The sequence below is a fragment of the Andrena cerasifolii genome, chromosome 8, assembly GCF_050908995.1.
Source record: "Andrena cerasifolii isolate SP2316 chromosome 8, iyAndCera1_principal, whole genome shotgun sequence".
NCBI lineage: Eukaryota > Metazoa > Arthropoda > Insecta > Hymenoptera > Andrenidae > Andrena > Andrena cerasifolii.
Window position 1 is genome coordinate 14,144,696 of NC_135125.1, and position 24,452 is coordinate 14,169,147.

The 24,452-nt window shown below is 39.3% G+C and overlaps 2 protein-coding genes across 13 annotated transcripts; one reads left to right on the forward strand and one right to left on the reverse strand.

Moving 5' to 3' along the window:
- Nucleotides 1-23: 23 nt before the first annotated feature.
- On the reverse strand, nucleotides 24-24,362 carry Megf8 (multiple EGF like domains 8). 10 transcript variants are annotated; one of them, XM_076819208.1, is made up of 25 exons: nucleotides 23,579-24,362; nucleotides 13,572-13,883; nucleotides 13,321-13,484; nucleotides 12,956-13,233; nucleotides 12,695-12,879; nucleotides 12,262-12,616; nucleotides 11,936-12,174; nucleotides 11,635-11,868; nucleotides 11,256-11,543; nucleotides 11,040-11,177; nucleotides 10,712-10,956; nucleotides 10,010-10,627; nucleotides 6,968-9,862; nucleotides 6,468-6,892; nucleotides 6,053-6,396; nucleotides 5,769-5,974; nucleotides 5,408-5,687; nucleotides 5,094-5,328; nucleotides 4,984-5,010; nucleotides 4,581-4,896; nucleotides 4,331-4,506; nucleotides 4,003-4,256; nucleotides 3,778-3,828; nucleotides 3,519-3,706; nucleotides 24-3,454 (listed from the first exon to the last, which is right to left on the reverse strand). In XM_076819208.1, the coding sequence occupies exons 2-25, from the start codon at nucleotides 13,774-13,776 to the stop codon at nucleotides 2,600-2,602; spliced, it is 9,201 nt and encodes a 3,066-aa protein (XP_076675323.1). In that variant the 5' UTR covers nucleotides 13,777-13,883; nucleotides 23,579-24,362; the 3' UTR covers nucleotides 24-2,599. The 10 variants fall into 10 exon arrangements, with proteins under 10 accessions (XP_076675323.1, XP_076675315.1, XP_076675317.1 ...); XM_076819200.1 differs by having other exon boundaries at nucleotides 12,695-12,882; XM_076819202.1 differs by lacking the exon at nucleotides 23,579-24,362 and adding an exon at nucleotides 14,572-14,891 and having other exon boundaries at nucleotides 12,695-12,882.
- On the forward strand, nucleotides 16,003-23,131 carry Hps4 (Hermansky-Pudlak syndrome 4 protein). 3 transcript variants are annotated; one of them, XM_076819212.1, is made up of 9 exons: nucleotides 16,003-16,458; nucleotides 17,648-17,882; nucleotides 18,205-18,435; nucleotides 18,522-18,616; nucleotides 18,688-18,757; nucleotides 18,830-18,997; nucleotides 19,060-20,397; nucleotides 20,467-20,693; nucleotides 21,003-23,131. In XM_076819212.1, exons 1-9 carry the CDS (start codon nucleotides 16,451-16,453, stop codon nucleotides 21,175-21,177), a joined length of 2,547 nt encoding a protein of 848 aa, XP_076675327.1. In that variant the 5' UTR covers nucleotides 16,003-16,450; the 3' UTR covers nucleotides 21,178-23,131. The 3 variants fall into 3 exon arrangements, with proteins under 3 accessions (XP_076675327.1, XP_076675328.1, XP_076675329.1); XM_076819213.1 differs by having other exon boundaries at nucleotides 16,005-17,470; XM_076819214.1 differs by lacking the exon at nucleotides 17,648-17,882 and having other exon boundaries at nucleotides 16,007-16,458.
- Nucleotides 24,363-24,452: the final 90 nt, after the last annotated feature.

Genomic DNA, 24,452 nt, shown 5'->3' on the forward strand with positions numbered 1-24,452 from the left:
AATGCAATGAGAACCCTGTCGAGTGAAACCCAATTTTACACACGTTTATTAAAGCTTCCTCGATACAATTCATTAATCTTCATTAGCACAACCTCGTATCTTCCTCCCCACAATACAGATAGATCCATGATGCTGGCAAACCCATTCAGGGGTACTAGCCGCAATGGACTTCACAACCATTTCTCTTCCGCTTTTTTTTTCTTTTTCTTATATAAACGACGGTGTCATGAAGTGTGTTACAAACATTTCTCAACGCGATGCAATGCCGGCATTGGAAGATATCGCTTACATTGAATGCAATGTAATAATTATATATAAAATAGAACATTTTGGAATTAACGCTTCAGATCTGTACAACCGAAAAATTATACATTCATCGTGTATACATAATATGTATATATATATATAATATATATATCTCTATTTACGTAAATCTATGTAAATGTACATACACGTTAGTTTCTCTGTATCCTTATAAATACATGTTTACAGACTGTCGCTCAAACCTCGCGGATGAATAGTTAGGATAGTTGGTCGCATGTAGGTAAACTGTGAATTGCGATCGAAAATGAGAAAAGTACGTTGGAGAGAGAGAGAGAGAGAGAGAGAGAGAGAGAGAGAGAGAGAGAGAGAGAAACGAATTCGATGTTCTACAGATAACTGCAAGTTGTCGTTCAATGAGATACGCAGTGACAAGACTCGTGAGAAAAGAAATTCTCAGATTCAACGAACAAGACGTGCTGCGTTGTCTTATGCACACTTAACAATTGCTCAATGTGTCATTGTTCCTGATCCAGAAACAACCATGCATTCTTCCAACATATAGATGACTTACGTAGAACGCTTCCAAAAATGGTTTGAACACTTCGCACTGTATTTGTTCAAATAAATTGTACTGAACTCTTACACTCAAATAGTACTTTGCGCATTAATTCCAGCACTGTCAATAGAAAATACCTCATGTCCGAGGGAAATGTATTTGGTTAAATTATATAATGCATTGTATGCAAACACAGTGTAAAATATCCAAGCCATGTAACAATTATCCCAAGAAACACTCTGTACAGAATATATTAAACTCGTTTGGTACCGCATAACAGTTTAGCAAAAACGCTTCGTGGTATTTACATAAACGTATCTACGTCATTTTGCTTTCTCGTTTAATTTGCTTGCACTCCCCTTACTAGTATGCGTTAATATCATTACATCAACACCCTATGATGTCTACATTTTGATTAATACGTAACCTTGGTTTATCGTCTTTGATAAGAAAACACGTTTTCCTTCCATCTCATCAGATCCAGACCGATATTGATGATTGGTAAATATTGATATTTTCCAATCAGGATATATATATATATATATATATATATATATATTGTATACGGTGTCGACAAACATTTGTAAACGTGCACCCCTCATATGTACAATTCACTAATTAAAATCCTTTACATTTCTATCTGCCTTCTTGCCATAAATAATATATCATTATGCTACGACGCTTGTTATTCCTGCATCAGGTTTTTTGGCATAGGAACCTTTTCGACTCACGCATTATCGAGCTTCTTTCTAATCAACGATGCTAATACTGTTCGTTTAAATTATGCGGATATAATTCGCCATCGTGGCAGCCCTTACGATACTTCTAACGGCGCACGTATACGTGTCGCGTTCGAAAGCCACCCTGCTGGCCAACTGTTAGAAAGTGGTGCCCAGTTGGCAGGATCATTATTGCATTTTTGTCACCCCGAAAATAATCCTAAAGGTGTCTGCCCGCGTTGGATTACTATTACAGCAAGCTTTACAATCGGTTCCACGGCTGGCATTACACTATTTACATTCACGACAATGATAAGATCGCTTGTCTCTGTACCCGATGCGACTGAATGTTCCTTTCTCGTTAAAAATGTTGATTTCGCCTAAAATCTTCGATGAGACACGAAGAAAGTATTTGGTATTAAAAGTAATACCTGCAGCTGCCTGTTCCCTCCCTTCCCCTTTCGCATCCTTCGATAGATATTTACTTTTACGTGAGCAATTAAATATACCTCTTGACTCGATAAAATCCTCCACTTTCCCCCGAAAGTAGCCACGAAACGTACAAAGACACAAAATCATGTCCCGTTCACATAAAATGCTTCTACAAAAATGTGTAAATTACGAATTAATACATAATTACAGATTCTTATGTACAAACATACAGTCTCGTCATGGAATGGTATGACAATATATATATTATATATATCATCATCTAGCTTAAATACCCTTACAATTGTTTCTTTGCGACTATAATACAACGTTAGTCTAAGATTTCGTATTACTGGCGAATATTCAAACAATGCGAACGATGGCGGAACAAATAATACGCGAAATTCGAGAAATGTACACACGCTGTTCGATGAGAAAGAAGAAAAGTGTTACCCCGCCCCCTAATCCGTGTCACTGACTTGCCCACCAAATGGCACGAACGGGCGGTTGAAAGATGAGATCAATGAAAACGATTCGCAAGGGTAGTGAATAAAAAAGAATGACTGCTACCTTTTCCCATGAACTTAAGCAGGCTTAAGAACACAGCGGCAAAGTTCCTGTTGAAAGAAGCTCAGTTCAACGCGTGACTGTTTCTACGTCTTAGGAACACCCTGCTATTGACCGGGTAGACTCTGGTCAACAGTATCAGCGAGCTGCCGAGGGCCAATTTCACTGGAGCCTGTCGGCCACCTGGTAATCTGATAAAAACCGTGGCCACAGCCGCGACACCGTCGTCCGTTGGCTCGGCCGCGACCGGTCGCACGTCGCTGTGAAAGCTGACTAATTTATTGCGCCTGTTTTTACGCTGTGGCGAGCTCGGGCTGCAATCGTTGCCGTCCCGATCGTAGATGATAGTAGCCGAGGCGAAAGGTCTCTTAGCCATGTGTAGCATCTCGACAACGTGCCTTCTCCGTGCCCTCCGCACGTCGGCTGCTTGTTTCGTCTTCCATGCAACCACGCAAGCGGCCAGGAACAGAAAGAAGCAGGAGAAGAACACGGAAAAGAACACAAAGAGATCAATATGCAGCTGATCCTGGCGAAAGAAAATCATTCCGTAAGCAGCTCGACCACTTGTCTCTGGGTGCATAGGGTCGATTGCCCTCAACGCGATGTGGAATTTCGTTTGATGGAGCTCATGTTTGTCCTGGGGTAAAGTTAACACTAATCGATTAGTCAGGTTCCTAACGACCAGAAACGTGTTCCTCTTCTCGATCGGTAGGAAAGTGGCCAAATTCTCTGCGTAACGTTCCATCACGATGTATTGGGGGCCGGTGTTCCAATTTGGCTCCGTGGTAGAGCCGTTTGATGCGAATGGAAATGTATTATGTGGGTGAAACTCGACAATTCTCATTTTACTCCGGGTACGCTCGTCTAGCCACATGCTATGTGGATCTCTCCGCCACACGAATCTACTGTCCAGGTCCACCTGAAGAGGAAACGGTGATGAAACTGGGAATACAGTGCTTAATAAACAGAAGGTATACACGTACTTCTTGGTAGCCCGTTGTGGAATTTAAAGTCACGACAAAAGAATCGTCGCGCGGACTGAGAAACAGATCTAAAGCTCCTTGAGTTACATCCACCATAACTCGGATGTCGACGTTCATGAAACGAGGCTGCACCATGTAGAATACCGTTTGGCCGGGGTTCAACGGCTTCGGTTTCATTTTGCACTCGTCTGTAATTAATTAAAATAATATATTACAATGAACAACAGAAAGGTTGATATAAGAACACGTAATAAGTCACCGTTGGAGGAGGACGAACCATAAGATCCTCCAGACATAATAGGACCTTGCACTTTGAGAAAAATATCGCTTATTGTTAGTTAAAGTGCACACTGCACGAGTGTGAGAAACTTGTAATTAATATGGTGGTGATGGGGCTTTTACGCAACAGAATTTTTGTATTAGATGAATGAAAGGTGCCACGGCGGAGAAGTATACGTATATAATCGCTTGTTAGATTGCTCACCTATTAATTTCGTGTCAAAGCACATTTTGTTATCGGCTGTCACAATTTTGTAACATTGATGGCCCATGATCGGTGTACCAGCATAATTCTCCTTGCATTTACTGCACTGGACCATCCAGCACGGTGGATTACCAGTATTCGTACCTTTCATGGGCCCACTGGTACAAGTGGAGTCACTTTCTGTATTATTACCACAATTGCATTTTTCCCCTGTCACAGGATCACAAGTGAATCCATGCCCATGACACTCGCAGCTAGAAAAATATGTCCTTTTAAAATAACATCTAACAGCGCATTCAAACGTAAAGATTGTCATAAAAATACTAACGGTCGGCATACATCGCGGAGATCTTCTGTCCCTCTGAAATAACCAGTCATACACTCTCCGCATTTGTCACCTTTCGTGTTGTTCCCACAATTTACACATTTCGCTTTAGCCACAGGACCCTCAACCAACTGTTTTTTCAACAATTCTAGAGACATTTTGTTAATAGAATTCGGATCCTACAAAGAGAATGATCACCATTTATTCGATCTTTATATGCCTCTGCTTAATATGCGAATTGAACTTAAATTACCGGCACGGTCATGCTTTCATTGATGCAAATACGAGTGTGCCCATTGCAATATTCAAGGCATGGCACGCACTGCCCGTTGTCCGCTGGATTCCCAACGAATAAAGGTAAACACTTGTCGCATTGTGGTCCCATAGTGTTATTGTGACACTCTAAACATACGTCCAGCTTATCTGGGCCTGCACAGTTGCTGTGACCGTTGCACTGGCATTGAATCGAACAATTGGCACCAACGTAACCGAAGTCGCAGCGACACACATTTGGTTCTACGCACGTGCCCCTAACGCAACCTTGCGTACACATTGGCACGCATATTTTTCTAAAGATAAAACACATAATGAATATAATATGAAACGTAGTTTCTACCTTGAAGTTTCATTAAAGTTATACATAACGTAAATTATACCTTCCAAATTCATTGAACGAAGATGGCCTGAAATACATATAAACCAAATTAATGACTTGTTTATTTCTTACAGTTAATACCGCAAGAAAGACGAAGTAAAACGAAATTACGTTTCAGTTTTATATCCATCGCCGCACATGCATTCAAATCCTTTTTCCAAATCAAAGCATTTCTCACTCTTTGGAGAACATGTATGGTGCCCATTGGTGCATTCATTTTCCGGAGGACACCGCACGTAATGCCAAGAGAATACTGGTTTCGATATTACATTAGGGATTAACATTGTAACATTGTCTGAACTTTCTAAAGACTCTATGTAATGTGGGAGCAGTGTGGTTACAAGTGCTGTAATCAATTATAAACGATCATTGGTAAATACATCACTAGATACAAAATTGAAACGTATATAGATATTTAAACTTACGTGGCTCTGTCTGAGGGAATTGTTGATTGTAAAGCATATCGCACGTTCCACCAGCTGGATGATCTGCGGGCGCTTCGAGTGACCCCTCTGTGCATATCCCTTGACCAGTTATGTTAGCTGAATCTAAGGAGCACCATCCGCAATGCGAGTGTTTCAAGCATGTGCTGCATTGCTTGAAAACCGAACACGGTTCAGGACAATGATCCATATCAGAACTGCGTAATACTAAACCGCATACCCCACCAGCACAGTATAGTGGTTGATACGATGGAGAGATGCACTAGGATTAATTAATAAACAGATCCGCGTTATAATGTTACTCAAACGTTGAATAATTATCTTGTTATCGCTGTAAATTTACTTCGTTAAGCTGCGTTGACCATCTGCATTCCCGCCATCCACCCTCGGCTCCTGTACCCTTCAGACAACTTCTACAACCCTTATGGTCGGCGCATCGCTTTTCGCATTGTGTGCTCCCCATTTTAATGCTTGATCTCTCGAATATATCATCCGGCACGCAATTCCAGTCGTATACGGGTTCTCCAGTTACCGCAACCCCTAATTCAGCTGAAAACATTGATAAATAAAGGTGTTAAGGATTGTTAAATAAAGAGTATAACGTCGGAGTTAATGTTTGAAACTTACAAGTCTTCAAGACCTGCCTCGTCCATACGCAACCCTCGAGGCTGTTACACTTCTCACAATCACTAGCTGGACATTGTCGTTCGCCACACTGATTTACATCCGTCACCGATATTTGCCTGAGTCTGCATTTGTTCAAGTCGTCGCAATGTTTCTTATACGGTATACACTTTCCATTTGGACAGTTCGTGCACCACTTACACACTGGCTCCTCGTTTTTATAATACGGCCATTCTGCTAAACATTCCGTGCAAGTCTTGAAATTCTGGCATTTTCTACTCGCCATCCATTCTGAATTGCAAAATACTCCATTCGATCGTTGAGCTTGAGTAACATTAATGTCGCATCTAAAATAAGATCGCCTTTAATATTCTATGGATATAATTAAGAGCATGTTGAGCTAGGTGTACCCGCATACCTATCATCTTTGTTAATGGATACTTCGTTGGAGAAGCAGAAGGAGGCATTAGTCCCGCTTATTGTGGTAACAGAACAAAACGAGCACCCAAAATATTGTCTGCAGGTTGTCTTATCTATCCAAAGATTGCACAAATCTTCGGGTATACTTATGAGGGTCACGTGACTTTTAATGCCACCATCAAAACCGCCAACAACGTATACAGCATTAGACTCTGGATCGGCATGGGTCATTGCATGAGCGTACGCTGGTGGCGGAGGACTTCCAATAACTTCCATATCCTTTGTTATTAAGCGGATCCATAAATTACATGAATATTTGTAAGCGATCAATGAATCGGAGGTGTTATGAGGATTTTGGCGACCACCAAATATCACCATGTATTCGTCAGTAGTAACTGCAGAATGAAGAAATCTAGCTTGAGGCTGCAATAAAACAGTACTTTTACAATTACTCTTTATTCCCTTACAGCAACGATGGATAAATAAATGTCTGCTTACCAAGCTACTCCCATCTGTAAAGTCGTCATCGAATGGTGGAAGAACGGACCAGGCGCGGCTTTTATAATTCAATGCGTACAATTTGTTTGAAATGAATGTTCGATTTATCGCGTAAGTATATCCGCCAAAAATGTAGAAACTATCCGATTTGCTTTGGTACACCGTTGAGTGGCCATACACCCCTAGTGGCCCATTTCCAATTGTGTTTATCGTATCCCAGGTTTCCGTTTCCAAATTGAATTCCCACACTGTGTCGAGATATCCGTACTTAGGACTAAATCCTCCAATCAATATCAGACTCTCTGATTCTCCATTCCTACGCAAAGTCAATGTATGCCCAGCCAGAGGCGGTGGTTCCCTTTTAAGCTCATCCTGCGTGATTTGCATCCATCTCTGGTTCTGCAGACTGAATTTCCAGAAGTCGCTCAGAGTGTTGTTCGACAATCCTTGAACGTCTTCTTCTTTCATCGACAAACCACCGTAGACATATATCTGCTGCCTACTGTGGACTATTTCAGTCGCATGGAAATATCTGCCCTGGGGCATAGACGCTTCTGAAGTAGACTCCACAGTAATTGGCATCCACGTGTTATTTTTAGTATCAAAAAGTCTAATATCATTTAGAGGACCGTGACTAAGAGAATATCCTCCGAACATCCACAGACTACCTCTTCTGTCTGCGACCAATGTATGACCAAATCGTGGTAAAGTTTTCCTCAGATGATCTAATTGATCCACCAAGTACTCGGAGTTAAATAATTCAGTAAAAACCAATTGATGCTCTTTAACTTTGATTGAGCAATCACGCCCCCCGTACCCAGCTGTGCAGACACAGCGCCCGTAACCCTTGTCGCAAATTCCTTGCTTCTTAGACGAAGTGCAATTGTTGGGACACAGCTCAACGTCGCAATTGATCCCTACGAAAGATGCTTTGCACAAACAATTCCCATTCCGGCATTCGCGATTCCCGGGGCAATTGTTACACGTCATTATTACGTAACTTGCATTGAAACCCTCCACTTCGTCCAGCTGTTTATAGTGGATAGTAAGGAATCCGGACTTAGCTTCCACTGTTACGGGATAGTCCGTGCTTTCTGTACAGTAAACGCCTAATAGTTGACTCTGGTGACTAGTAGACGATGAGACAAATTCGGGAAGTCCGTCGTACACGTAAACGCTGTTCTCTTGGCAACTAACATTAATGTCATCGTGTATAGTGAACTGGATTACGCTTTGCGCTCCAGAGAGCATGGTATCCGATGAGAGATCCGTTTTTGGGCTAACTATCCAGAGGCACTCTCTTGTTGGTGACTCTCCGAAATGGCTCTCCCATGATAGCTGCGAATGTCTGCTACCAAGGCCACGTTTGCCAGTTCCCTCGCCTCCGAGCATGCCTCGCGACATACAACCGTAATAGCACATCCCACCGTCCCTTGGATCGCCATAATAGCCTTTCTTGCAACGCTGACACATATCTCCTTGAGTGTTGTCGCGGCAGAAGCACACGCCAGTTTGCCTGTCGCAGATCCCCAGATCTTTATCCCCATGCTCGTTGCAGTTGCACTTCTTGCAACCTAACGGTGTTGTAGCGTTCCCATAACTGCCTGCTTTGCACTCCTCGCAATACCTTCCGGTGGTCCAATCCTGGCATTCGTCGCAAATACCCGGACCTTGTGCGCAATTAGAATGATTGTAGCAGCCGCAATTCGTTCTACAATCTGGGCCAGTCCAGCCAAGATAACATTCGCATTTGTAATCAGGCGCTTCGCTGCAATAACCGTTTACGCATTTCTCGTAGCAGGTCTTCGTGCAATTCTCTTTCCCATCCCCGTTAAACCCTCTTTCGCATTGGCAGCTAAAACTGCCATGAGTATTGGTGCACAGTGCGTTGGGATGGCAGTCGTGCAAACCCAAATCACATTCGTCAACATCAGGACATTGAGCGTACGCCCAACCTGCCTCTTCAGCTTCTAAAGTAGTGTTCTGATAATCATTAATGACTAAGCTGCAATTAACGTGTGGCTGATTGAAATCTCCTTGCACGCACGCTCCTAGAATAGGATTCTCGAGGCTGTAACACCAGCCGCAGCTCAACGAGTGGAGACAGCTGGAACAGTTCGTGTGCCGACTGCAACTTTTGCATTGATCATTGCCCGTTAAAGATGACCCGGACCTCGATGTCACTCCCATGAGACCAGCTTGATCCATCCATTCCCGACACAAGCCAAACTGATATTCAGATGTGTATACCGAGAAGGAGAAGCATTCCTGCGTTGCTTCGCACCATACGCATCTTCCACGCTCGTCCAAGCACTGTGTGCAATTCGAACGCTGCCTGCACGGTATCGGGCACTGATCAAGGCTGACAACAGCATTGGGCAGCCTGCCTATTCTCGCGCAGCGTGTCTCTTCGGTCCACCATTCGCACAAGTTGCTACCAACGCAGGACTCGCAGGAGATGTAATTAGAGCAATTAGCGCACGCTGAAGGAGTGATGGTTAAGTAATGCCATTCACGGCTCGGATTGCCATCCTCGTCCCACTCCACGTCCGCCACGCAGCTTTCGGTCTCGTTAATCGAACGAGAAATACATTTATTAATAATGTCGCACCACCCGCACGAAGAATCGGTTAAGCAGTGCAAGCAGTTCTTGTACTGGTGACAAGATCCGTTTTGATACGGTTCCAGATACTCGAACGTGAAAACCTTCGGATTCTCGGTTTTCTTATTGTGAGTAATCTCCATTTTACTGGCGTACGCGTAACTCGTGGTGACCATTCTCTTCGACTCGAAATCCAATAAATACCGCCCCGGCAGCAGCAACATTTGGTGACCGTCTGGCCATTTCGTTGGAATGCATTGCGAGGTCTCAGCCGTTAAATTTGCAACTAATTCCTGGAGAAAGTTGATTGAAAGGGAATGTAATACGCGTGCGTTTCTTCTTAAAGAATACTAAATAGCATTTCAAAAGAAGAAGTATATTTTATATCTAAAGTACCACAGATTAATTTAAATTAATTGAAAAATAGAAAAGCGATTTACCAATTTCTGAGGGTCATCGTTCCGCGACACATGTAGGGTTGCGCTGTTATAACTAACGCAGATCTTTAAATGCTCCACAGTGCTGTCCCAAAAATACGTCGGTGGTCTAAGGAACCCGATTAATCTAGCAATCATTTCCCCGCCAAGGGCGGATTCCGTTTTAGCCCCTTGCATAGACGGAACATTAAAATCAACCGTAGTAGCGTTGACTATTGTTACAGAGTCCGGTTGACTAAAATTCACCGGCGGCTTGTACTTCAAAAACGTTAATCCCGGCCTTTTATCCATTTCTCGACATTCCTCGACTTTTATAATCTCCGTGCCCTTCGCACCCCACCATCCCGGTATTTGGGACGGCGTGTCGTCTCTAAGACCACAAACCCCGTAATTGTCGTCTTTATGGTGGCAGCGTGCATTCTGAACGCACCAAGTGCAAGTCCCAAGATTTAGTTTATTAGAAACAGACTTTCTCCCGCGAGCCGTCGTACCCCAGCCACCGCCAGGCTGGCCATGTATCAAACAGGAGTGACAATCTCCAAGCGCAGGGCAAACGCCTGGGCAACGAGTCGTTTGAAGATTAGTCGTGCAATTACTACCAATAGTTCTGCCGTAACATATCTGGAACAGATAAAAAATATTCAAAGTAAATAATTGTTCTTCGTTGAAGGATAGGTAAATGTTTGTGTGCCAGAAGAATAATACCTCGTCTGCCGAGCACCAACCACATTCCGGATTAGCTGCACATTCCATTAGACTTTTATGCCTTGAACATATTTGCTCCGGTTCTATGTGGTCTTCGTCCCCTGGCGCGAGCATTGGTGGCAACGTGTACGCAAGTAAGTCTGCGTTTACATTCCCATGATAGCCGCCCACTAGCAACAGAATGTTTCCATTCCGCACGTCTGCCGCGTGTGCAAATACTCCTTGTTGCTTTGGATAACGGGAATCTAAAAGCGACACGACGACATGTGTTTCAACGGAGAAGCAATGGAAAGTTTCAAGTTTGTAAGCTATAAAGCTCTTGGATTACCTTTGTCGTTTATGCCTAATACATCGTGACTTACCCAGGCATGGCAGCCTAGGTGGTAAAGATACATTTGATTATCATAACAAATTTCCTCTTTATTGTGTCTATGAGAGTATCCGCCAAATACAACCAAATAATTCCCTACGAAATTAATTACATCAAGTCCGATGACATTTCATTGTAATAATAATATGAGCAGGCTATGGAGCGTCTAATTACCTATGATATTGCAAGTATGAAATGCCCGTTCCCTTGGAACGTATGTGTCTCTCAAATGCGCCCTGGGATAATCAATTTCAGACCAAACTTTTCTGTCAAGTTGAAACACGAACATTCTATCTGATAATTTACTAAAGCGTGCTATACTAGCCACTACTCCCCCATAGACTAATAAAGAATTAGTTGCACGATGGTACACAGTCGAATGTGCAACGACACGTACGTCTAACTGTTTACCCCCTCGAGGATGTACTTCCTTCCATCTTTCTGTAGTCGCGGTAGGATCAGCTAAAATGCATAATACGTTTAATATAAAATATTCTTCTTTTACCTGCAATATATTACACGCAATTAAATATTCACAGACATATAGGCTTACATAGATTCAGTTTAATCTTATAAAGGCTCGACGAGAATTCACCATCCACTGTACTACCACCGAACAAATAGATATAATCGTTCGCCAATGTAAGAGTGTGTCTCGTTAATTGCGGTGGATAGAATGGAGAATTTTTAGCCCGCAATGTCCAAATACGAGTATTAACATTATAATGCCACAATTCATTTGACAGAGTACCATCTTGTACTTTCCCACCATATATGACAAAGCCGTCTATAATTAATAGATTGTGAATTATATTATATTAGTTTCTGTATCAGCTGTTATGTTTATAACTAACCGTCGTATCTGCAAGCAGCGTGGCCATATCGTGGACTTGGTTTAGGTAATTCGACGGTCGGTGGTTTTGTGGGTTCGTCGTTAAATGATTCATCCGCTGCTAATTTCGGATCTTGGATGAAAATATTCTCTTCAATTGGATCCTCGACGCTTTGCTCCTCCCAATTCAATACGTCACTCTTTGTATTCGGTACGCGAAGTTCTCGATAAAGGTTTAAATTCTCAAGATTTCTGCGATGTCTAATACAATAAGAAATAAAGACATACATTCCAATTACTCAAATGCAAGTTCAATAGGTTATATAAAAAAGTAGATTTTATTTGTACCTTGCAGTTTGCGCGTATCGTGGCTTCGGATGTCTAGAATGCTTTCTCCTAAGATCATCGTTCCTTTCTATCCTAATTGTACTTTTACTCTTATCGCCCTCCCTGGTTTCTTGAGCTTTCCTCTCACGCTCTTTGTGCTCCGCTGTATTTCTAAACTCCGTCCAACCGTGTTGCCCATTTTCCACGTTTCCATGATTGGGTAAGCTAAACGTATTATTGTCTTTAATACTGTAGAGTACTCTCCAAATAAGGGACGATGTACGAAGACCATACAATTCTTTTGCGCCTGAACCTATCCGCTCTAATTCAGTGGCAATGAGCATAGGATCTAAATATTCTGCAGACGAGGTGCCTTCTGTATTAAAAAGACATTGTATGTACCAAGTGTAACGCAGCAATTTGTATAATTACAATAAATAATCTCAGCTCTTACCTAATACACTACCATATTCGTCTTCCCACTGACTTGTACTAAATCGATACATTTCCAAATCGCTGAGTATGTAATTGAGATCATAGCCGCCGAAAACATAAAGCGAATCAGTTTCTTTTATATATACTGCCGTGTGTGCCGCACGCGGCCTTAGTCCACCTTCTGAATGCGAAAGCCAGTGCCACCTGCTTATCATACACAGTATGTAGAAAATGATAATTGGTAATTAGATTTAACGCAACAGCGTATTTAGTAACATACTTATTGCCTTCCGGATGAGTTCTATGCAACGAGCAAGACTGCCCCGAGTATCCATTATGGCACTGACATCGTTTTAAACCACACTCTCCACCAAAGCTGCAATTGTTGGGGCACAGAGCCCGGGAGCAATCTCGCCCACCCCAATCGTTCTCGCAAAAGCAAGTATTATTAATACACTTTCCATGATTTGTACAATTGTTCGGACAGTTTGTAACCGAAAATTCTGCGTGAAAGCCATCTAATACGTAATTTGTATCGCTGTACAACAATATTAGCATCTGTAAAAGTGGAATGAAGAGATCGTCAAATATGAATTATTTATGACATCGTATTGTTTATGACTGTAGGATTTCGTCTTCACTTACATAACCAGATGATGATGTCACTTGCTGCGGCTCTGTTTTTCCACTGAAGCTGCCCAGCAGCGGAGATCGGAAGGAGTCTCCATCATAAACGAAAACGTAGTCGTAGCTACATTCTGTTCCCATCGTACGGAAACTCAAGGTAATAAATTGGCGGCTGTTGTTCGCTACAGAATGATAGAAATGTATATAGTAGCCGCACAGCAAATGAATAAGAAAAGAAGGTTATTACGAATGTTTTAAGAGATCTTTACCTTTTATAAGCCATTCACAATGCGAGTCTTGAGTATAATTCGAGCCTAATGGTCCATCACTAATGATCCCCCAAGAATCAGTAAAAACTTTCCTTGTTTTATCACATGGAATTTGTTTCGGAGATGTCTGCGGAGCTAAATCGAAGCCCCGTAATAGGCAACTCCATATAGTAATCCATACTGTGGTGGACGAGACCCACCCCATTACAGTATATTCGCCTCACTGTTGCTCGATAAAATAAAGCTCATCATCCACCTTCATTGGATTGTTTGAGCAATTATGGCGTAAGGAACTCGCAAAAGGGGTCATATCTAGAAATATATGCGTCTTATTAAACCAACTATCGTATAAGCCTCGAAGAGCAATTCTCTTGTCAAATTTTGAAAAGTCTTTATAACATAAGAATAAAACACTTACAGTACTTTATGACAAGTTTACAGCAATTTAAACGAACCAATCGATCACGTGTGTAACTTTACTAAACCCGCCAATATCTTTCGCATTAAAAATCTCAGTTAATACCAAACAAAGCAGTCAAACGTTTTTATTGTTATAAATGATACACACAAATCGAAGAGCAAATTGGAAAGTTTGAAACTAATACATTCTCAGTCAGCGACATGAAATGAAATTTATAAATGTTTACAGAAATGTTTGTTAATTCCATACCAAGAAAGCAACTTCAAATCGGTGTGATATTATTCAAGCTCGAGGTATTATCACAGTCACGCTGAACAAGAATACTGCGAGCAGTGGGCATACCGTTGTTGTCCACAGCTTTGCATGCTTATTGAACAAAAATGTTTATAATGTAACAAATGTCGGCTCACGGGTGACGCGCCGTGAAACCTGCAGCGCTCAACAACGAGAGAATTAACGGCTGTCTACAGTTCTGTCGGCGAAACGATGTCGAAGGATATTGTTCCTTGACGAAACAGATACAAAAAGAGAACCTCGGCCGAGATTGAATCAAAACATTACATACGTATACACACATACATGTCAGAAGAATTTGCACCGTGCTACTCTCTGAACAGTCGCATCACTCGCATCCTCTAAACGCCAGTTATTCCCGGAGCATGTATCGCCGATGCAAGGGCCCGAACGTTCTAGTACGATGCGATAAGCAGCGAAATAAGCATGCAAATACGAACAGATGAGAATTATCGCGTAAACTCTGTTCGGCCTCGCCTGTTGACACCTTGACTGTCTCTGCATACGAGGTCAGGGTGGGGGCTGCCAGGCCGCCATTAAATTCCCCTCGTTAAGAACGCGGTCCCGATATTTGAAAGTTACCAGAGACACTTTGTTTCAGAAAATGTCGCACACAGCTGGTCGGAATTTAGCCCCCAAATGGGGCAAAAGAAAATTAACATTTTCGACTTCGACTCGATTGTTGTGTAGGTATATGAAACACAATTTTCTGGGTGAATAGGAATGGTTTTATCTGAAGTTTGTAAAGACCAGGGTAGGTACTATTCAAGAGAGGAGTATTGATAATGAAAGCTTAAGAAGTAAAATGGGTTTAACTAGTAATGTAACAAAATATATTTGTATACTGTGTCAAAGTATTTATTTATTTAAGATAAAATTTGGGTAAAGTTTCTTTCTACTGTTTCGAGGATAACGTAAAAGCGGGAAGTTTACCTGTTAAATATTTAACTAGGTTTGAAACAGAATACTGATAGACGACCGTGGGTGGAGAAAGCACCCCTTCCTATAATCATCGACGAAGTATAGGATAGACCTATCACCTTATGGGATTTCGTGTCACCACCCAAACTGTATTACCGAAAATCCATTTCGAAAATGCAGACGGCCATAGAAAGAGAAAGATACACATTGGGGATAGCCTCTCTCTTTCTAGCGCCAGAGGCGCTCATTGCCTGCTTCGTCCATGTTTATTTTATATGCTCTAAGGCGTGATAGGCCTATCCTATACCTCGTCTGTGATTTAGGTCTCATTACTAGATGGCCATAGCATGTCGTGGTTTGTGCGGAAGGTAAAGAAAATTGTAACATCAGTCGATTAAACAATTAGTTTTGTTATCGGCAAAAATATTGTATTTTAAATAATTGCTAATTTAACTAAATGTAATAACGGTCCATTTAATAAAAATCTTCAAAACGCAAAGTCGCTTATTGTATTTCTATTTATTTACAATTTATATTCCAATATAAATTATATACCAATTACACCAAATTCTAACACATCTTAATCCAACAAATTTTCATTTCGTTAAACATTCGAATCTCCAATAAAAAATAAATTGAAGCACTTATATAAAAAAGATTGTAAGGTCTGTAACTTCTAAAACATTTAACTTTCAACCAATTGAAACTACGTTACATACCTGGTTGGTTTAGAGAAACCTCAAAAAGTCACATGACAACTGTGCTGATTAAAAGTTGGAAGTTTCGAAAAAAGCTACAAATCTTTATAATATCCTATGTAAAGAACCCCATATTTTACGAGCATTAGCCCGGCAGGGTTCGAATATCGCGGTTCCTAGTCGCTTTTATCGTTCAAGGACCAAAATACCCGTAGACTGCACCCAGAGGAGATCGATACCAGCATGGCGGTAAAGGAGCGGCTCCATTCAGCGTGATTGGAAATCAAGATTATTATGGCCCGTATTTTATATTACATAACGGAAAAGTGCATTTCCATTGAAGTGCATTTTTCGCGACGCTCAGTATCATCGTGAGCGACGGTAAAGACGGAACGGGAAAACTTTGTCGCTCGAGTTGCCGTGCCGTGTGAAAAGAGAGAAAAAAAAACGGACCGAGAAGGAAGACGGGGTTGACGTCGCAAAACGACGACAATACCGCAATCGAAGTCTAAGCCCCGGCAGACCGAAGCGTACACACGATCACCATGGCGAAGTACGAACGATATTGCGTAACGCCTAGCCTTATCTAATTATAGCAGCGTAGAAAGTGCATCTCTAATTCAATGATAATGCTTTGTTTACTATGCCACGCTGCACACTGACTCATTGCTACACTTCGATTCACCGGCTACTTTTTCGGCGGCATGTCCCTTTTCAAATCCTTAATCTTTGTGAAAGAGAATGCTGACTTTAAGTTGGTGTGAGTTCGTCGATTGCTAATCGGGAGATCTTAGCCACACATTATCCTGCTTCTTTCACACTTTCCAACAATATTGTATCAGTTAGCGAATATGTATTCCTTTTTTTTTTTTATTAAGTTCATTAACTGCTAAATGTTTCATTTCTTATTTATTACATTGTAACTACATTCGTAGTATTATACATGTATGTAATTAATTGATTTATATTTACTCATGGTTACACTCCATTGCTTTACATTTCTTTTTTTTTGTAGCGTAATGTTTATGTAAATAAAAGTATGTATTGTTTCTGTATTGGTTGGATTAATACATATGCTTTGTAGAAAAGATCTTTTGTTTTCATTGCGCACTAAATTTGATTCCCTTTATGCATACACGCATGGTATATTGCGAGAAATATGTTTCATTTATAGTTTGCGGCATTAAACATTCCTATAAACATTCCTAAATATATAAAGTTCATACGAGAGTGAGTAATGTGATTGAAAAAAAACTTGTTGACCTTTTCGAACATGCCACATCATAATAGAATGAATTTCTACACCGAGTGTACTACGGTGTACAATATATAGCTCTTTCAAAGAACGTATTCTAAACTGTAATCTTATCTGGTTTATTTTGTTATCGGTTACTGGTGCAGCTAATCAGTAGCTCTCCATTGGCAATTGTTTACTTCGTAGATTCATTCGTATATTGGAATCAAAGGAAGTAACAGACATTAATATTATGTCTGTAATTTTGTAAAAATGAGCTTCGACATACATTTGCGATTTTGCATAGACTATTTTTATCGATTACTTCAGGGTAAGCTAATTCATTTATAAGAGACAGAACATTTCGCTATCTTATATTTAACAAGTAGCCGTAAATTATATATGGTAGTATTATGGAGCTGTTGTTAAATCATTCACGAGCCACAGAGTTAATTAATCGTATGACATTAAGTTGAAATGATTTCAACATCCTTTTTTATGTTTTTAGAGAGATGATGATAGTATTTGTTTACGACACTGCAAGGTGTTGTAAAGAAGATGATGATCCTGCAGAAGCAGTTATGTATTTCCATCCAGCATGGGTATCTCTTACTCAAAGGCTAGCTCTAGCAGGTCAATTAATGGCTGTTAATCAATTCCTTACAACCTCGTTTTCTTCTCCGAAATCCATTACGTTGCAAGGGGGAAAATTTGTATTAAAAAAGTTTGGACAATACATTCTTGTGAGTGCATTATCACTTGTTTTTTCTTTTAACATTGCGCAGAAACTTCTAAGCTTTCAGAGCTAGGTGCGATTAATTTGAAAAGCTACGGGATGAATTAGAAATTTAGAGAGACTAGTACATATGTAGAAAGAACAATAAGTGTACAATATGGAAAGATATGTATAGTACAAGTTTATAGTAGTAGTTATCTGCTACAGCGGTAACAATTATCAGTGTACTTTTAATGAATGAAGCGTAGAATCTTTCTTATTGCTTAATGCGTCATACATGGTATGAGTTAACATTTAGCACGCGTAGCTCAGTGTTTATTGTTTTGCAGGCAGTGGGAACTGATAGGAATATTCAAGACTGGATTTTAGAGAGGCGTGCGAATACCCTGGAATCGTTGTTGAAGTTTTTCCATTGTGATTTGAATAAGATACTGGAATCATTCAACAACGATAGAAATAAATTTACAGAGAAACTATATCAAATGTTTGAAACATATTTGCCAATACTTCAATACAGTGCCAATCTTTTCTCCAACATTCCCATTATTAAGCTTCCAAAGGTTAGCGATACATGATATCAATTTCAATGGTTTGTACTTTGTTCCCGCCATTTTTAATTACTCATTCGTGTAAGTAATCTTTTTAGACCGCCAGTAACATATTTTTAGAAGCAATTCAAGTTCTACAATATTGTCAAGAAATTAATGGCATCATGGGTGGCGCGCTCTTCTATAACAACAAGTGAGTTATTTGTTCATAATTATGAACAAAATGTATCTTTTATATTTTCTTTTTGTATACTCATTTTTCAGGGTAGTTGCCACTCAACTGAGCGCAGACTTGACTAAACAAATTGTTATAACCGATCCATACAGAATAAAGGTATATTATATTCGTATAATACAGAATCTTTTATAAAACGAGTATTAATATTAAATATGACTTTTTTCTCAGGCTCCTGCAGAGAGAATATCAACAGAATTTCATTTACCTATTGGAGTACAGTTGCTGCGAGTGTATATAGAACAAAAGCAATTTGGCAAGCTTGTACAAGAGGCGAACAATGAACGACATTATAGTTCTTACTTAGACTCTGTCATGAAGAAGGTGTTGCAGAGAAAGGTAAGAAGTGTTCAAAAGCGAATCGCAATAATCGCATGGTAACATGACAATTGTGTTTTCAGACTATGTCGAAGAACAGCAAGGAACTACCTCTGTCTGGAATGAAACGTGACACTTCTCGTATCTTCACTGTACCTGAAGAAGGGGAATTAGATTCTTCGCAGTACAACGATAACAGCCACTACGTACCCTCCGTTCCACTTACAGCGTACAGTTCGCCCGTTAAACGTAAACAGGAAAGTAAAACAGACCGTCCTAAGTGTGTAAATCCTTTAACTCCTAGCGTTTGCTCTACGCCCTTAAAAGATATAAATAGAGTTCTGCATGGCAATGCCATGCTGATATGTAACACGAACGAGGAGGCGAGTGTTGAGCCGGAGGAGGAAATGAAAGAGATGAATACGAATGTAGATGATATCCCAGACGTTGTTAAGGAGGCACTTAGATGTAAACGTTTGAATAAATTGAGGAGCATTCTGCCGAACAAGAAGTTAGTTAAAAGACGGGAATTCAATAAAAAGAGCTTAAGTATGCACGACCTAGATTCGTCCGTGAGTTTGTATTCTAATCGAATATCAGTTAGAACGTATGGATTAGGTTTGCCGCAGTTAAAGAACGCTTTATCCCCCGAATCCTCCCCTCAAAAGAAGCCCACGCATAAGAAGCAATTCCAAACGATCACCGATCCTTGCTACCCTGTATTTCGATGCGACGGGCTGCCAGTATCTAAATCGCTGTACGAGCAATACATATCTTCGCACTACGAGGAACTTAAAGACGACAACAGCGACGCAATTAATCGTAACGATTTCTTAGCGAGTTTCACTAACAATTGTAACGCTAAGAATGTAACAAATAACTGTGATACCACGAGCGAAGATAATCTAGAGAAGCTGAATAGCTCTCGTGACATAAAGATGGATAATAAAACGAAGCAAGAATCTTATCGCCGATCAATGAGCCTCCCTTTGAAGCCACTGAACATCACGGACAACGATGATAGACGGAAATCAGCCTCGGAGTGCGGCAACACGTACGAGTTTCTTCAGAAGAAGAAGTTAGACGGTTTACAATTAACGCCCCTTATGTCTAAGCTTAGCTTACTCGCTGACGAAAGGACCAGTGGCTTTTGTAGCAGAGAAACTACCCCTAGCGAGTTTCGCGATTTATCCGGATTCTCAACGGCAACAAATCAAATGATCAAGCAAAAATTGGGGGCAGTTAACAAAGAAATTGGTAGTGACGGTGAGGATGAATTGGAAGAGGACTGGGTCTCTATGTCCAAAGACGAGGTTTGTCTTGAGAAATCAGAGCTATTTCTCTGCGGGCATCAAAATATGGTGCTAGTGTTGTTAATGGAAAATGGCACCGCTAATAATCCTGATCTCATACACTCCCTTGTGAGTATATTTTCTCATCATATTTCGCCATCATTCAAATTTTTACTGAACAATATATGTATGTTACAGTGGCAAACTTGCGTAAGCACATTAGGGAAGCTTGAAGCGAGACTGCAGCAATGTCTGGAGCCTCTACCGTCGAATGAAAACAAAGAATTATACAGTATTTTAGGCATCGATCCACAATGGGATACAGTAAATCGTTCTGGTCTATGGGGTGTTACGGAATTGGATATTGTTTCTTGCCTCCACGACAGATTTACGCATGCTAGTAATCTCACGGATATCATCGTCAGGTAATATTTTGGATATTAAAAAACTTTTTTGAACTAGTTTCATTTCGCATATGTCAGCTTCAACTCGCTTCTGTAGATTTGCCTTATATCTTCTCGCTTCATTCAAATTGCACTTAGCGCGTTAAATGTTTCTTAAGTTTTAAGAGCAAAAAGTTGTAACATAGAGAAATTTCAAACATTCCTTCTCTTTCGCATAAACTTTATTAACCACTTATTCTACCGTAAGATTTTTACTACAACGAACGGTATTTATATAGCGACATTTTTTGAAGTGTGATAAAAAATGAGTATGTTTTATTAATTAACTAGAACGGAGGATACGGTTGTTTATGGTAACCAGTGTGGAAACATAGAGGTATTTTATCAACAAGCAGTAGCGCCGAATACCTCTGGAGGACTTCCAACTCCTGCAGATTTAATGGGAATTGTATCTCTTAAAGCAAAACGTAGACTGGAAAGAGATCATGGGATCGTATTATTATAAATTACAAATTACCTGCAAATGCTTCCACTAGAATGTCGTTCACGATCGAATTATTTCGCTCTTAACATTCCGTTTCGTATATTCTGTGGCATGCCAAATTAACGATATTAAATGACTTTCTGTATATATTATTTTCTGCATATAGTGATAGATAAATTTATCCGATGTTTTAACGATATTGATTAGAAGCATTCTCTTTGAGCACCTTGTTACTTGATAACACAAGGGCATTGGAAATGAGAATGAAATCCTTTGAATTAGTAGCTATAGCATGTAACAGTAGTTAAACTCTAATTACCATAGCAATGACTTTATAATATTCGCGTATAAATATCGCGTATACATTTTAGTGTTTATACAGATAGTATTATACGTATTTAAAGCATCCACATCTTGAGTAAGAAACAATGAGTTCAAATTTCCATATCTCTACAAAAATAAAAAAGGTGATCGAACATTCTATTAATTTAATCGACTAAGGCTACTTTTACAATAAAAGAGCACGACGTTGTTGATAGGAGAAACAAAAATTACCGAGTTTTCTACACGTATTTTTGTAATCAAATTCACACTATATCAGGTATAATTAATTTAAGAATTGGCTGTAATCAAAGAACTTTTATATTGCTCACATGTATCAACCATACATAATGAACACCGCTATCCAAACATTGCTATTTTCTCAAGTACGATAAATAATGTATTTTAATATAACACGTTGGATATTTTATTGAGAATATTTATTTGATAACAAATTTTATATAAATTATTCGTAATATTACAATTAAGAGAACTTCACTCGTCATAATTCTATGAAAATAATGGCATTGGTCGCAGATATTGGGTGTATTTAAAATTAAAAATAATGAAAGTTCATTATTTTCAATATATGATAATTTGGTAATTTTATTATGGTATAGAAAGTTTTGTTTTAACTGGTTAAATACGAATATGTGCAGTAAGGTACTTTTCGCGATAAAGTGGAATTTAATAAAACTATATTTCACGTCCTGAAAACGGTGAACATTATTATGTATGGTTTCAAAACTGTATAGAGTTATGCGAAACTGTAATACCGTGGCATGGTACAAGAAATGCTTTTTCGAATCTACGCTTTTACTGTCTTAGGTAGAAGACGAATAATTCTAATATTCTAGTGCTACGTCCAAATTAACTGATAATTAGAGCTAAATAATTTATTTGTGTATTTATACATTGTATTATTATGGGTAAAGATTTTTATTACAAGTAGGTTTAAGATAACCGATGTTGTTTATCGTTTGACTTTTTAATAATTCAGTGTTATACAAATGAATTTATATTATATGTATCAAGATTACAATTAACTCTTTGTATATAAATATACGTAAAAAGCATCTGATAATTTATTTGTGTAATTCATAGATAACAATGAACGAATTTTTTAGCTTGTAGCGTGGGTAGGTCGAAATATTATTAAGGAAGAGATACCGCAAAGCAATGTATTATGTCAAAATTGTTTTAGATAATACAAGTGTGATTAAATTGCCATGAAATGAATTATAAAATCTCACTAGTAAATAGTCAGCCTCTAGCAACTGATAATTCTGTCCAATAGTAAATACTAGATGTCCCATTTGAATTTCTATTTGCAAAATAGCAGTTTCTGTTTATAATATATATTTTGTACATAAAAATTTCATTCTAGGTTCACGATATATTAACATCCCCGTGTAAAACATATTAGTTTTAACACAGAGAGTGTTAAACATTTATGAATAATACTTTTACGTCGTGAAACATTTTAGACGTTACATATTTATAATTTATATTATGTATCATTTTTTAAAATTGTATTTCCAGCAATTTATTCTAGTCAATTGTACGTATGTGTATTCCCCGAAATTCTAAATATTTTGAGTTTATGTAATGCAAGGTCACTAATAAATTGGAAAGCTCCAACCAATCTGAACAACGTAGTCATATTTAGGAACGTGTAAACAGAGATAATAGTTTGAACTACTGTATATACATATACATTGCCCACAGATTAAATTTCCAACTATTTAAAATGCAATTGAAGTTTTTAAACGTTTAAAAACTTTAAAACTTTGAAATACTTATGCCAAAAAGTAAGATAAAACATTGTACAATAAGTTTCCTGCAAAAGATATGAGTAAAACAAAAAAAAACAGTGAAGTTAATTGCAATTGTTACCTTATTTGTATGACTTTCATATTCATCTTATCGTTTTGATTTCTATTATTATTTAATATTTTAGAAAGCCTTGTTCGTTTCTTTTCATAATCCTAGATCTCAGTGTAACAGGAGCGTGGAGAACAGATTTCGAAAAATATCGTAGACTGATGTAATTCTGGTTTACTATTTAAGAGTCATGCTGAAATTTATTACTCATATTTACCATGTATCCTGAAATTGTGCCGTGGTTTTTTACTTGACCTCGGCGACGATGGAAATGAATCTAGGCGAGCCTCCTGGTTCTGCCGGTTTGTTAACATGTTTACATTAACAGTGCCCGCCTTTTAAACAAGAATCCAGGCAGTGACGCACAGCCAATCACGTCCCGTCATTTCGATTGGCGAGCCTCCGCGAATGGAAAGTTTGGCTCGCATTGAAAGGGAACTCTGAATATTTAACACCTTCGCGCAATATTTTCCAAAGTGGTATCCCCGATATCGAACGAGACTAACGATCTAAAAAAATGCTGATTTTTATTTAGTCGAGAGATAAAAATCTAAAGTTCTGTCGCGGAGCTTGCAGCGTCTCCTTGGAAAACATAACGATTAAACGTTCTGTTTACACGCTCGCCATGCAAATGCGAAATATTAGATTCGATCAGCATCGCGATCTCACTAAAAACGGGACAAGAAAACAACATTCTCTCGTACCAACACACATTGTAGGCTTGCGCAGCACGATTGCTTGAATTTTTGCTGAAATATAAAGCGTACACTAAATAAATATCCTTATAGGTTTTCTAAACATTTCTAAAATATATTTAAGTGAGAATGTTTGAAATCATAAGTGACTAAAGAATTGAGAAAAATTACCAGTTTGAGAATGTAGCAAGTACATTGACGGCATAAAAGTTAATGGACTTGAAGGAGTGATATTAAACACGATAATTTCAGAGAGCAGTCCTCAACCAGGAAAATATCGGGTGATAATGTGTAATAGTCTTGAAAAACCTGCTCGCTAGTCGTAATAAAATTAGACTGGATGATTTACGATTCTAGGAGAGTCTGACGCAAACAAGCATCCGCGATCGACCAATC

Excerpts from the sequence above, each read along its gene's own strand:
- Megf8 (XM_076819200.1), bottom strand. The coding sequence starts at position 13,776 with ATGGGGTGGGTCTCGTCCACCACAGTATGGATTACTATATGGAGTTGC. Across the intron at positions 5,975-6,052 it reads GAGGCAGGTCTTGAAGACTT|CTGAATTAGGGGTTGCGGTA; the intron begins GTAAGTTTCAAA and ends CAATGTTTTCAG. Across the intron at positions 5,011-5,093 it reads GATGGATATAAAACTGAAAC|GCCATCTTCGTTCAATGAAT; the intron begins GTAATTTCGTTT and ends TATGTATTTCAG.
- Hps4 (XM_076819212.1), top strand. Across the intron at positions 18,436-18,521 it reads CCATTATTAAGCTTCCAAAG|ACCGCCAGTAACATATTTTT; the intron begins GTTAGCGATACA and ends TAATCTTTTTAG. Across the intron at positions 18,998-19,059 it reads AGAAGGTGTTGCAGAGAAAG|ACTATGTCGAAGAACAGCAA; the intron begins GTAAGAAGTGTT and ends TTGTGTTTTCAG.